The 13,066-nt window shown below is 44.3% G+C and overlaps 1 protein-coding gene across 1 annotated transcript in view; it reads left to right on the top strand.

The window, feature by feature from the left end:
* LOC143788084 (cytochrome P450 2D15-like) overlaps positions 1–13,066 on the top strand; it is a 464,437-nt gene that overhangs the window by 230,528 nt on the left and 220,843 nt on the right. Inside the window, exon 4 of the mRNA XM_077277457.1 lies at positions 3,063–3,220. Within this exon, the coding sequence (XP_077133572.1) occupies positions 3,063–3,220 (158 nt within the window). The remainder of the gene's footprint in view (positions 1–3,062; positions 3,221–13,066) is intronic.

Genomic DNA, 13,066 nt, shown 5'->3' with positions numbered 1-13,066 from the left:
GGCTTCAGTATTTTGTTAAGTGGAAGGGCTATGGTCAGGAGGATAATTCCTGGGTTGTCGCCTCTGATGTTCATGCGGCCGATTTGGTTCATGCCTTCCATGTGGCTCATCCTGATCGCCCTGGGGGTTTTGATGAGGGTTCGGTGACCCCTCCTCAAGGGGGGGGTACTGTTGTGAACTCTGTTTTTGGGCTCCCTCTTGTGGTCACAACTGGTACTGTGTGAGTGCTGTCTTTGGGCTCCCTCTGGTGGTTCTTTGTGTCATTCTGCAGGTCTGAGGCAGGATCAGCTGTCTCGTTATCTCTTAGCTGGTTTCCTATTTAGTTCACCTGGACTCTCAGTTGTTGCCTGCTGTCAATGTCTTCAGTGCTATTTTGGAGCTCTCCTGCAGTCCTTCGTTATCAGTCTCTTCAAGAGAAGCTAAGTTTTGCTTGGTTCATTTTTTGACCATCAGTGGTCATATGTTTCTTGGTTTATTTTTGTGTTCTTGTCCAGCTTGCTAATATGTGATTTCCTTGCTTGCTGGTAGCTCTAGGGGGCTGAGTTTCTCCCCTCACACCATTAGTTGGTGTGGGGGTTCTTGTATTCTCAGCGTGGATATTTTGCATAGGGTTTTTTACTGACCGCACAGTTCCCTATCTGTCTTCTGCTATCTAGTATTAGCGGGCCTCATTTGCTTAATCTGTTTTCATTTCTACGTTTGTGTTTTCCCCTTACCTCACCGTTATTATTTGTTGGGGGCTTCCTATATCTTTGGGGTGATTTCTCTTGAGGCAAGTGAGGTCTTACTTTCCCTCCAGGAGTAGATAGTTTCTCAGGCTGCGTCGAGACGTCCAGGATTTTAGGCACGTTCACCGGCTTCCTTTAGTGTGTTGGTTAGGATCAGGTTTGCGGTCAGTCCAGTTACCACCTCCCTAGAGCTCGTGTCTATGTTCATAAACTTAGCTAGTCCGTTTTGTGATCCTCAGCCACTAGGATCATAACAATTGACCCCTCAAAGTCACTTTAAATGTGATGTGGTCCCTAAAAAATGGTTTTGCTAATTTTGTTGTAAAAATGAGAACTTGCTGTTTAACTTTTAACCCTTATAGTGTCCTAACAAAAAAAAAAAAATCATTCTAAAATTGTTCTGATGTAAAGTTGACATGTGGGAAATGTTTTTTATTAACTGTTTTTGTGTGACATGACTCTCTGGTTTAAGGGCATAAAAATTAAAAGTTTGAACATTGCTAAATTTTGTAAATTTTTGCCAAATTTACGTTTTTTCATAAATAAATGTAAGTCATATCAAAGAAATTTTACCACTAACATGAAGTACAATATGTCACAAAAAACATTATCAGAATCAGTGGAATCCATTCCAGAGTTACCACCTCATAAAGTGACAGTGGTCAGAATTGTAAAAATTGGGTCGTCACTACACTAAGGCCAAAATTGGCTTGGTCACTAAGGGGTTAAATACACTCCTTGCAGACATTGTCTTTAGAGGGAGAGGAGCATGATATTTCCTGCCACACCCTTACACTTCAATGTACATCCTGGGAGAAACATAACGACCCTCACATGTGATTGCCCTCAGTCCCTCACAATGTATGCACACACATATATATATACACTGCTCAAAAAAATAAAGGGTACACTAAAATCCCACATCCTAGATATCACTGAATGAAATATTCCAGTTGTAAATCTTTATTCATTGCATAGTGGAATGTCTTGAGAACAATAAAACCTAAAAATAATCAACGTAAATCACAACTAATATCACACGGAGGTATGGAGTTGGAATGATGCTCAAAATCAAAGTGGAAAATGAAGTTACAGGCTGATCCAACTTCAATGAAATGCCTCAAGACAAGGAAATGGTGCTCAGTAGTGTTTGTGGCCTCCAGGTGCCTGAATGATCTCCATACAATGCCTGGTCATGCTCCTGATGAGGCGGCAGGTGGTCTCCTGAGGGATCTCCTCCCAGACCTGGACTAAAGCCAACTCCTGGACAGTCTGTGGTGCAACGTGAAGTTGGTGGATGGTGCGAGACATGATGTCCTAGATGCGTTCAATCGGATTCAGGTCTGGGGAACGGGTGGGCCAGTTCATAGCTTCAATGCCTTCATCTTGCAGGAACTGCTGACACACTCCAACCACATGAGGTCTGGCATTGTCCTGCATTAGGAGGAACCCAGGGCCAACTGCACCAGCATATGGTCTCACAAGGGGTCTGGGGATCACTTCTCGGTACCTAATGGCAGTCAGGCTACCTCTGGCGAGCACATGGAGGGCTGTGCGACCCTCCAAAGAAATGCCACCCCACACCATTACAGATCCACTTCCAAACCGGTCATGCTGAAGGATGTTGTAGGCAGCAGATCGCTCTCCACGGCGTCGCCAGTCTCTGTCACCTCTGTAACATGTACTCAGTGTGAACCTGCTTTCATCTGTGAAGAGCACAGGGCGCCAGTGGCGAATTTGCCAATTCTGGTGTTCTGGTGCAAATGCCAAGCATCCTGCACGGTGTTGGGTTGTGAGCCCCCAGCCCACAACCCCCACGTGTCGCATGGATTTATGTCTTTTTACATAAACTAAGGAACTAAGGAATTTGCCCCTCAGACCATGTGTGGTCATCACAATAGAACCAGACCCCAATCAGAGGATAATAAAACATTCCTTATCTAAGAACTGGTCCAATATTTATGGACATAACTGTTTAGCACTCATGGTAATTCTGCTTCATGTCACCTGTCTTATCTATGTTTTTTTTTTCTGTGATGTGTTGTGCATAAATATGTGATTTTCTAGAATTTCTTTTAGTCTATGCCTGATGAAGAGACCTGAGTAGTCTTGAAAGATTGCAATTTGTTACCATCTTTTCAGTTAGCCATTAAAAGGTATCAACCACTGAGGACTGTCAATTCGAAATATTTTTTAGGATAAATCTGTAAACTTAATATTCCCAGTTCTTTAGGCAAATAATTCTCAGTACCATGTTACCTTATTGTAATAACCTCTGACCCTGTACATGTGATTTCACATAATACATTTTTATCATTATTCTGTTTTCTACAGATCAGTTTGATCCAACTTACTTAATAAACAATGCTGTTACTAATGTGATCTGTTCCATCACATTTGGAGATCGGTTTGAGTACAATGATGAAAAACTTCTACGACTTTTACATATCTTTTATTCAGCCTTGAAGGCGGAATTTGGGCTCTTGGCTCAGGTAATTAAACAGCTTTAAAGTTACATGCACTAATATCTTCTTTCTGAAAATACCAAAGTAGCCTATTCAGAGAGGAAGAAAACTGGGTATCTAGTGCTACCTATTGGATTTAGCAATCATAAAAGTTAATATTGACCATTTATAAAATCATACCTCATGGCCTGAGGTAAGAAGCCAATCCAGGAACTCTATTAGTATAAACATTTCTACTTGTGCAGAGTGCTAAATTGGTGTAAGTCATGCGAAAAGATTTGTTAAAGGCTTGATATTAACTTCTAGTAATGCAACTTTTCCCAAACCTTTATTGTTCTTTACTGTTTGTTTGGATAATGGATAGCAATATTGGAGGTTTCCTTCATTGAACAAATGTATGCACAACTGGAGCAGCAGTATCAGGTTGAAAACCATGTAGTGGAAACCCGTTTGGAGAGAAACTCAAAAGGTTTTACAAGTTTGCCAGTTTTCATCAAATCAGGGAGTTGATCGATCGGAGGCAAGGGCACACAAACAGGGTCTCTTGGTATACTGGCTTGTCTGATCTCAGAAGCCCAGTCACAAGTTTTTATGACAAGCACAGAGATAAGAAAAGTAAAAGTGGGAATGGATTACATTACCTAAAGCAGAAGATATTTAAGTTGGGAAAAACAAAATAGTAAATTATGGATTCTGTCAAAATTCCTTTCTAGCCAGTTATAGTCAGCTTACTTAACTTTCAGAGACAAAAGAAATGTTGAACACACATAATAATAATTTTTCTTATATGGTGCCAACATATAATATATTCTGCAGCGCTTTATGTTATAGAGGGGACTTGTACAGACAATAGACATTACAGCATAACAATAAACAAAGTTCAAAACAGATACCAAGAGGAATGAGGAGGGCCCTGCTCGCAAGCTTACAAACTTTGAGGAAAAAGGGGATACATGAGAGGTGGATGGTAACAATTCCTCTCGTTGTTCAGATCAGCCATAGTGTAAGAATTGGGTGCTCATGTAAAGCTGCATGAACCAGTTAACAGCCTAAGTATGTAACAGTACGGACACAGAGGGCTAATTAAATGCATAAAGTGTATGAGAACATGATGCGAGGAACCTGATTTTGGTTTAAGTTTTTTGAATGGGTCACACAGGGATAGTTAGGTTAATGCTTTGAGGCAGTAGGCCAGTCTGAACAAATGCGTTTTTAGGGCACACTTAAAACTGTGGTGATGGGGATTAATCATATTAACCTGGGTAGTGCATTCCAAAGAGTTGGCGCAACACGTGAAAAGTCTTGGAGATGGGAGTGGGAGGTTCTCATTATTGAGGATGTTAACCTCAGGCCATTAGCAGAACAAAGAGCATAAGTAGGGAGGTAGGCTGAGACCAGGGAGGAGATGTAGGGTGGTGCTGAGCCATGGAGTGCTTTGTGGATGAGGGTAATAAGTTTGTACTGGATTCTGGAGTGGATGGGTAACCAGTGTAATGACTGGCGCAAGGTAGAGGCATCGGTATAACGATCGGTGAAGAATATGATCCTGGCTGCAGCATTCAGAATAGATTGGAGAGGGGAGAGTTTGGAAAGAGGTAGGCCTATTAGTAGAGAGTTACAATAGTCCAGATGAGAATGAATAAGAGAAACATTAAGAGTTTATTCTGCATCGAAAGTAAGAAAAGGGTGAATTCTAGAAATTTTTTTGAGATGCAGATAAGAAGAGCAAACCAGTGATCGGATGTGGGGGGTGAATGAAAGCTCGGAATCAAGTATGACCCCAAGGCAGCAGGCATGTTGCTGGGGAGTAATGGTGGAACCACACACGTAGATGGAAATGTCAGGCAAAGGTAGGTTAGTAGAGGGAGAAAACACGAGGAGTTCAGTTTTTGACAGGTTCAGTTTCAGATAGAGGGAGGACATGATGTTAGAGACAGCAGTAAGACAATCACCAGTGTTTTCTGAAAAGGCGGGTGTGATTTCAGGAGAAGAAGTGTATTAATGGGTGTCATCAGCATAGAGATGGTACTGGAAACCAAATCTACTGATTGTTTGTCCAATAGGGGCAGTATAAAAAGAGATGAGGAGGGGGCCTAGGACTGATCCTTGAGGAACCCCCTCTAATAATTATAGGGGATAACTCAGGAGACTCTTTGCATGGAACAAGACAACTACAGGACACAGTTTTATAAGTGGTAAAGTCTATATTATCACACGGTGATTCAAACAGGTGCAGAGAGAAACTCAAGTCCACAACACTTGGTGCAAATAATAAACGCAGCTTAGCAGTCTATAGGAAACTTCAGAGGAAAAATGCAATCAAGCAGAAAGTCTATGAAGCACAGTTATTCTTGAGGATACTTGACACGAATAAATCCTTGTCTTAGTCCAGGCACAGATAGATATGCTTATTAGGCAGTTCAAATTATATCTTAGCTCAACCAGGGAGGCCTGGTTAATAGACTCAGGTTATTGCAAAGCAGCAACAGCTTACATGACCAGCAAATGCAGATGGAAGTAAACACGAACAGCAGATGAAGGAGGATTACTGGAAACTTGTTTATGCAGCAGGAACTCAGAGCAGAGTAGCAGGATCACCACACAGGTTCATAGGAGCAGGTGTATAGCCAGGGAGTAATCAGAGGTCAGGAGCTGGATGCAAGGCAGAATACTCTAGCACAGACTGAAGGCTGGGGTGGAGTTTTATAGCAGGAGACACAGTGCACATGAGACCAAAGACGCCATCTTGAAAAAGGGCAGTAATGCACAAAAGGTAAAAAATGTTCAGAGTCCTGACATTACTCCCGCCTCAGGACGATCCTGGACCTGGTTTCTCAGGGAATCTCTGATGAAAATGAGAAATCTTCTGTTGGGCATTGATGTTTTCCACCGGTTCCCAAGAGTCTTCCTCAGGGGGATATCCCTGCCCTCTTATCAGATATTGGAGCCGATTCCTGCAAATCCTGGAATCAATAATTTCCTCCACCACGAATTGTTCTTGCCCATCAATCACTGCAGGCTGTGGAGGTGGCACAACACGTCCCTGGAAGGTATTAGGAGATACAGGCTTTAGTAAAGATACATGAAAAACTGGGTGTACCTTCATTGTCCTAGGCAGCTTCAGCCAGCAGGCCACAGAGCTCACAATACCGTTGATCTTGAAAGGGCCAATGAATTTCTGTCCAAGTTTTTGTGAAGGAACGTTTAACTTCAGATTCTTAGTTGCTAACCACACGGAATCTCCTACCTTGAACATGGGTGCAGGTTTACGGAATCTATCAGCCGATCTCTTATAATGTTCTTGAGCTGTGGTCAGGGATTCCTTCTGAACCTCCAGATTCTTTCTCATGGCAGTCAGCCTTTCCTCCACTGCCGGAACCGTTGAATTAATTGGAGACCTAGGTAAAATACACGGATGATAACCCAGATTGGCAAAGAAAGGTGTAAATTTAGTGGAGGCGCTCTGAGAATTATTATATGAAAATTCGTCTAACGGCAACAACTCTGTTGTGAATTCTGCTTTTGGGCTCCCTCCGGTGGTTGTAGGTGGTAATGCAGTTGCCCCTGAGTTGCAGTCCTGGTCAGGTGTATCTGCTGATTGCAGTTCTGACTGGGGTATTTAGGCGTGCAGGATTCATTAGTCCTTGCCAGTTGTCAATTGTTGTTGGGAGGTGTTGGACCTCTACTTGGTTCCTCCTGCCTTTCTGCCAAATCAGCAAAGATAAGTGTCTGTTTTTTTTTCCTGTGGCACACATGCTATGTGCTTCACAATTCAGTGCTATTCTTTGTGTTTTCTTGTCCAGCTTAGATTGTGTCAGTATTTTCTCAGTCTTGTTGGATTCTCTGGAGTGGCAGATATACATTCCATGTCTTTAGTTAGATTGTGGAACTTTTTGTATTATCTGCTGTGGATATTTTTGGAAGGGTTTTAATACTGACCGCCTAGTAATCTGTCCTATCCTTTCCTATTTAGCTAGAGTGGCCTCTTTTGCTAAAACCTGTTTTCTACCTGCGTGTGTCTATTCTTCTCCTACTCACAGTCATTATTCGTGGGGGGCTGCCTATCCTTTGGGGGTCTGCTCTGAGGCAAGGTAGCATTCCTATTTCCATCTATAGGGGTATTTAGTCCTCCGGCTGTGTCGAGGTGTCTACGGTATGTTAGGCACACCCCACGGCTACTTCTAGTTGCGGTGTTAGTTCAGGATTTGCGGTCAGTACAGGTTCCATCGACTCCAGAGAAAGTTTCATGCGGCTCCAAGGTCACCAGATCATAACACAACTCCAAGAAATCATCCTGGAGATGGCTGACTGTTATGGTTCTCAATGGCAAGAGAACATAGCCCAGCAAACATACGAACTAGCTCTTGGAAGGATGGAAACTAAACTGACCATGAACTAAACCTGCCGCACAACTAACAGTAGCCGGGTAGCGTAGCCCGCGTTTTATCCCTAGACGCCCAGCGCCGGCCGGAGGACCAACCAATCCCGGCAGAGGAAAACACAGTCCCGGCTCACCTCCAGAGAAATTTCCCCGAAAGGCAGACAGAGGCCCCCACAAATATTGGCAGTGATTTTAGATGAAATGACAAACGTAGTATGAAAATAGGTTTAGCAAAATTGAGGTCCGCTCACTAGATAGCAGGAAGACAGAAAGGGCACTCTCATGGTCAGCTGAAAACCCTATCAAAATACCATCCTGAAATTACTTTAAGACTCTAGTATTAACTCATAACATCAGAGTGGCAATTTCAGATCACAAGAGCTTTCCAGACACAGAAACGAAACTACAGCTGTGAACTGGAACAAAATGCAAAAACAAACAAGGACTAAGTCCAACTTAGCTGGGAGTTGTCTAGCAGCAGGAACATGCACAGAAAGGCTTCTGATTACAATGTTGACCGGCATGGAAGTGACAGAGGAGCAAGGCTAAATAGCGACTCCCACATCCTGATGGAAACAGGTGAACAGAGAGGATGATGCACACCAGTTCAATTCCACCAGTGGCCACCGGGGGAGCCCAAAATCCAATTTCACAACAGTACCCCCCCCTCAAGGAGGGGGCACCGAACCCTCACCAGAACCACCAGGGCGATCAGGATGAGCCCTATGAAAGGCACGGACCAAATCGGAGGCATGAACATCAGAGGCAGTCACCCAAGAAATATCCTCCTGACCGTATCCCTTCCATTTGACCAGATACTGGAGTTTCCGTCTGGAAACACGGGAGTCCAAGATTTTTTCCACAACGTACTCCAACTCGCCCTCAACCAACACCGGAGCAGGAGGCTCAACGGAAGGCACAACCGGTACCTCATACCTGCGCAATAATGACCGATGAAAAACATTATGAATAGAAAAAGATGCAGGGAGGTCCAAACGGAAGGACACAGGGTTAAGAATCTCCAATATCTTGTACGGGCCGATGAACCGAGGCTTAAACTTGGGAGAAGAAACCCTCATAGGGACAAAACGAGAAGACAACCACACCAAGTCCCCAACACAAAGCCGAGGACCAACCCGACGCCGGCGGTTGGCAAAAAGCTGAGTCTTCTCCTGGGACAAATTCAAATTGTCCACTACCTGCCCCCAAATCTGATGCAACCTCTCCACCACAGCATCCACTCCAGGACAATCCGAAGATTCCACCTGACCAGAAGAAAATCGAGGATGAAACCCCGAATTACAGAAAAAGGGAGACACCAAGGTGGCAGAACTGGCCCGATTATTGAGGGCAAACTCCGCTAAAGGCAAAAAAGCAACCCAATCATCCTGATCTGCAGACACAAAACACCTCAAATATGTCTCCAAGGTCTGATTCGTCCGCTCGGTCTGGCCATTAGTCTGAGGATGGAAAGCAGACGAGAAAGACAAATCTATGCCCATCCTAGCACAGAATGCTCGCCAAAATCTAGACACGAATTGGGTACCTCTGTCAGAAACGATATTCTCCGGAATACCATGCAAACGGACCACATTTTGAAAAAACAGAGGAACCAACTCGGAAGAAGAGGGCAACTTAGGCAGGGGAACCAAATGGACCATCTTAGAGAAACGATCACACACCACCCAGATGACAGACATCTTCTGAGAAACAGGAAGATCCGAAATAAAATCCATCGAGATGTGCGTCCAGGGCCTCTTCGGGATAGGCAAGGGCAACAACAATCCACTAGCCCGAGAACAACAAGGCTTGGCCCGAGCACAAACGTCACAAGACTGCACGAAGCCTCGCACATCTCGAGACAGGGAAGGCCACCAGAAGGACCTTGCCACCAAATCCCTGGTACCAAAGATTCCAGGATGACCTGCCAACGCAGAAGAATGAACCTCAGAAATGACTTTACTGGTCCAATCATCAGGAACAAACAGTCTACCAGGTGGGCAACGATCAGGTCTATCCGCCTGAAACTCCTGCAAGGCCCGCCGCAGGTCTGGAGAAACGGCAGACAATATCACTCCATCCTTAAGGATACCTGTAGGTTCAGAATTACCAGGGGAGTCAGGCTCAAAACTCCTAGAAAGGGCATCCGCCTTAACATTCTTAGAACCCGGCAGGTAGGACACCACAAAATTAAACCGAGAGAAAAACAACGACCAGCGCGCCTGTCTAGGATTCAGGCGTCTGGCGGACTCAAGATAAATTAGATTTTTGTGGTCAGTCAATACCACCACCTGATGTCTAGCCCCCTCAAGCCAATGACGCCACTCCTCAAAAGCCCACTTCATGGCCAAAAGCTCCCGATTCCCAACATCATAATTCCGCTCGGCGGGCGAAAATTTACGCGAGAAAAAAGCACAAGGTCTCATCACGGAGCAATCGGAACTTCTCTGCGACAAAACCGCCCCAGCTCCGATTTCAGAAGCGTCGACCTCAACCTGAAAAGGAAGAGCAACATCAGGCTGACGCAACACAGGGGCAGAAGAAAAGCAGCGCTTAAGCTCCCGAAAGGCCTCCACAGCAGCAGGGGACCAATCAGCAACATCAGCACCCTTCTTAGTCAAATCAGTCAATGGTTTAACAACATCAGAAAAACCAGCAATAAATCGACGATAAAAGTTAGCAAAGCCCAAAAATTTCTGAAGACTCTTAAGAGAAGAGGGTTGCGTCCAATCACAAATAGCCTGAACCTTGACAGAATCCATCTCGATGGAAGAGGGGGAAAAAATATATCCCAAAAAGGAAATCTTTTGAACCCCAAAAACGCACTTAGAACCCTTCACACACAAGGAATTAGACCGCAAAACCTGAAAAACCCTCCTGACCTGCTGGACATGAGAGTCCCAGTCATCCGAAAAAATCAAAATATCATCCAGATACACAATCATAAATTTATCCAAACAATCACGGAAAATGTCATGCATAAAGGACTGAAAGACTGAAGGGGCATTTGAAAGACCAAAAGGCATCACCAAATACTCAAAGTGGCCCTCGGGCGTATTAAATGCGGTTTTCCACTCATCCCCCTGCTTAATTCGCACCAAATTATACGCCCCACGAAGATCTATCTTAGAGAACCACTTGGCCCCCTTTATGCGAGCAAACAAATCAGTCAGCAGTGGCAACGGATATTGATATTTAACCGTGATTTTATTCAAAAGCCGATAATCAATGCACGGCCTCAAAGAGCCATCTTTCTTAGCCACAAAGAAAAAACCGGCTCCTAAGGGAGATGACGAAGGACGAATATGTCCCTTTTCCAAGGACTCCTTTATATATTCTCGCATAGCAGCATGTTCAGGCACAGACAGATTAAATAAACGACCCTTAGGGTATTTACTACCCGGAATCAAATCTATGGCACAATCGCACTCCCGGTGCGGAGGTAATGAACCAAGCTTAGGTTCTTCAAAAACGTCACGATATTCAGTCAAGAATTCAGGAATCTCAGAGGGAATAGATGATGAAATGGAAACCACAGGTACGTCCCCATGCGTCCCCTTACATCCCCAGCTTAACACAGACATAGCTTTCCAGTCAAGGACTGGGTTATGAGATTGCAGCCATGGCAATCCAAGCACCAACACATCATGTAGGTTATACAGCACAAGAAAGCGAATAATCTCCTGGTGATCTGGATTAATCCGCATAGTTACTTGTGTCCAGTATTGTGGTTTATTGCTAGCCAATGGGGTGGAGTCAATCCCCTTCAGGGGTATAGGAGTTTCAAGAGGCTCCAAATCATACCCACAGCGTTTGGCAAAGGACCAATCCATAAGACTCAAAGCGGCGCCAGAGTCGACATAGGCATCCGCGGTAATAGATGATAAAGAACAAATCAGGGTCACAGATAGAATAAACTTAGACTGTAAAGTGCCAATTGAAACAGACTTATCAAGCTTCTTAGTACGCTTAGAGCATGCTGATATAACATGAGTTGAATCACCGCAATAGAAGCACAACCCATTTTTTCGTCTAAAATTCTGCCGTTCACTTCTGGACAGAATTCTATCACATTGCATATTCTCTGGCGTCTTCTCAGTAGACACCGCCAAAGGGTGCACAGGTTTGCGCTCCCGCAGACGCCTATCGATCTGGATAGCCATTGTCATGGACTCATTCAGACCCGCAGGCACAGGGAACCCCACCATAACATCCTTAATGGCATCAGAGAGACCCTCTCTGAAATTCGCCGCCAGGGCACACTCATTCCACTGAGTAAGCACAGCCCATTTACGGAATTTCTGGCAGTATATTTCAGCTTCGTCTTGCCCCTGAGATAGGGACATCAAGGCCTTTTCCGCCTGAAGTTCTAACTGAGGTTCCTCATAAAGCAACCCCAAGGCCAGAAAAAACGCATCCACATTGAGCAACGCAGGATCCCCTGGAGCCAATGCAAAAGCCCAATCCTGAGGGTCGCCCCGGAGCAAAGAAATCACAATCCTGACCTGCTGAGCAGGATCTCCAGCAGAGCGAGATTTCAGGGACAAAAACAACTTGCAATTATTTTTGAAATTTTGAAAGCAAGATCTATTCCCCGAGAAAAATTCAGGCAAAGGAATTCTAGGTTCAGATATAGGAACATGAACAACAAAATCTTGTAAGTTTTGAACTTTCGTGGTGAGATTATTCAAACCTGCAGCTAAACTCTGAATATCCATTTTAAACAGGTGAACACAGAGCCATTCCAGGATTAGAAGGAGAGAGAGAGAGAAAGGCTGCAATATAGGCAGACTTGCAAGAGATTCAATTACAAGCGCACTCAGAACTGAGAAAAAAAAAAAAATCTTCAGCAGACTTCTCTTTTCTCTCCTTTCACTGTCAATTAATTTAACCCTTTTAGGCCGGTCAAACTGTTATGGTTCTCAATGGCAAGAGAACATAGCCCAGCAAACATACGAACTAGCTCTTGGAAGGATGGAAACTAAACTGACCATGAACTAAACCTGCCGCACAACTAACAGTAGCCGGGTAGCGTAGCCCGCGTTTTATCCCTAGACGCCCAGCGCCGGCCGGAGGACCAACCAATCCCGGCAGAGGAAAACACAGTCCCGGCTCACCTCCAGAGAAATTTCCCCGAAAGGCAGACAGAGGCCCCCACAAATATTGGCGGTGATTTTAGATGAAATGACAAACGTAGTATGAAAATAGGTTTAGCAAAATTGAGGTCTGCTCACTAGATAGCAGGAAGACAGAAAGGGCACTCTCATGGTCAGCTGAAAACCCTATCAAAATACCATCCTGAAATTACTTTAAGACTCTAGTATTAACTCATAACATCAGAGTGGCAATTTCAGATCACAAGAGCTTTCCAGACACAGAAACGAAACTACAGCTGTGAACTGGAACAAAATGCAAAAACAAACAAGGACTAAGTCCAACTTAGCTGGGAGTTGTCTAGCAGCAGGAACATGCACAGAAAGGCTTCTGATTAC

The sequence above is a fragment of the Ranitomeya variabilis genome, chromosome 8 (assembly GCF_051348905.1).
Source record: "Ranitomeya variabilis isolate aRanVar5 chromosome 8, aRanVar5.hap1, whole genome shotgun sequence".
NCBI classification, from domain to species: domain Eukaryota; kingdom Metazoa; phylum Chordata; class Amphibia; order Anura; family Dendrobatidae; genus Ranitomeya; species Ranitomeya variabilis.
This window is presented reverse-complemented; position numbering and strand designations above follow the sequence as displayed.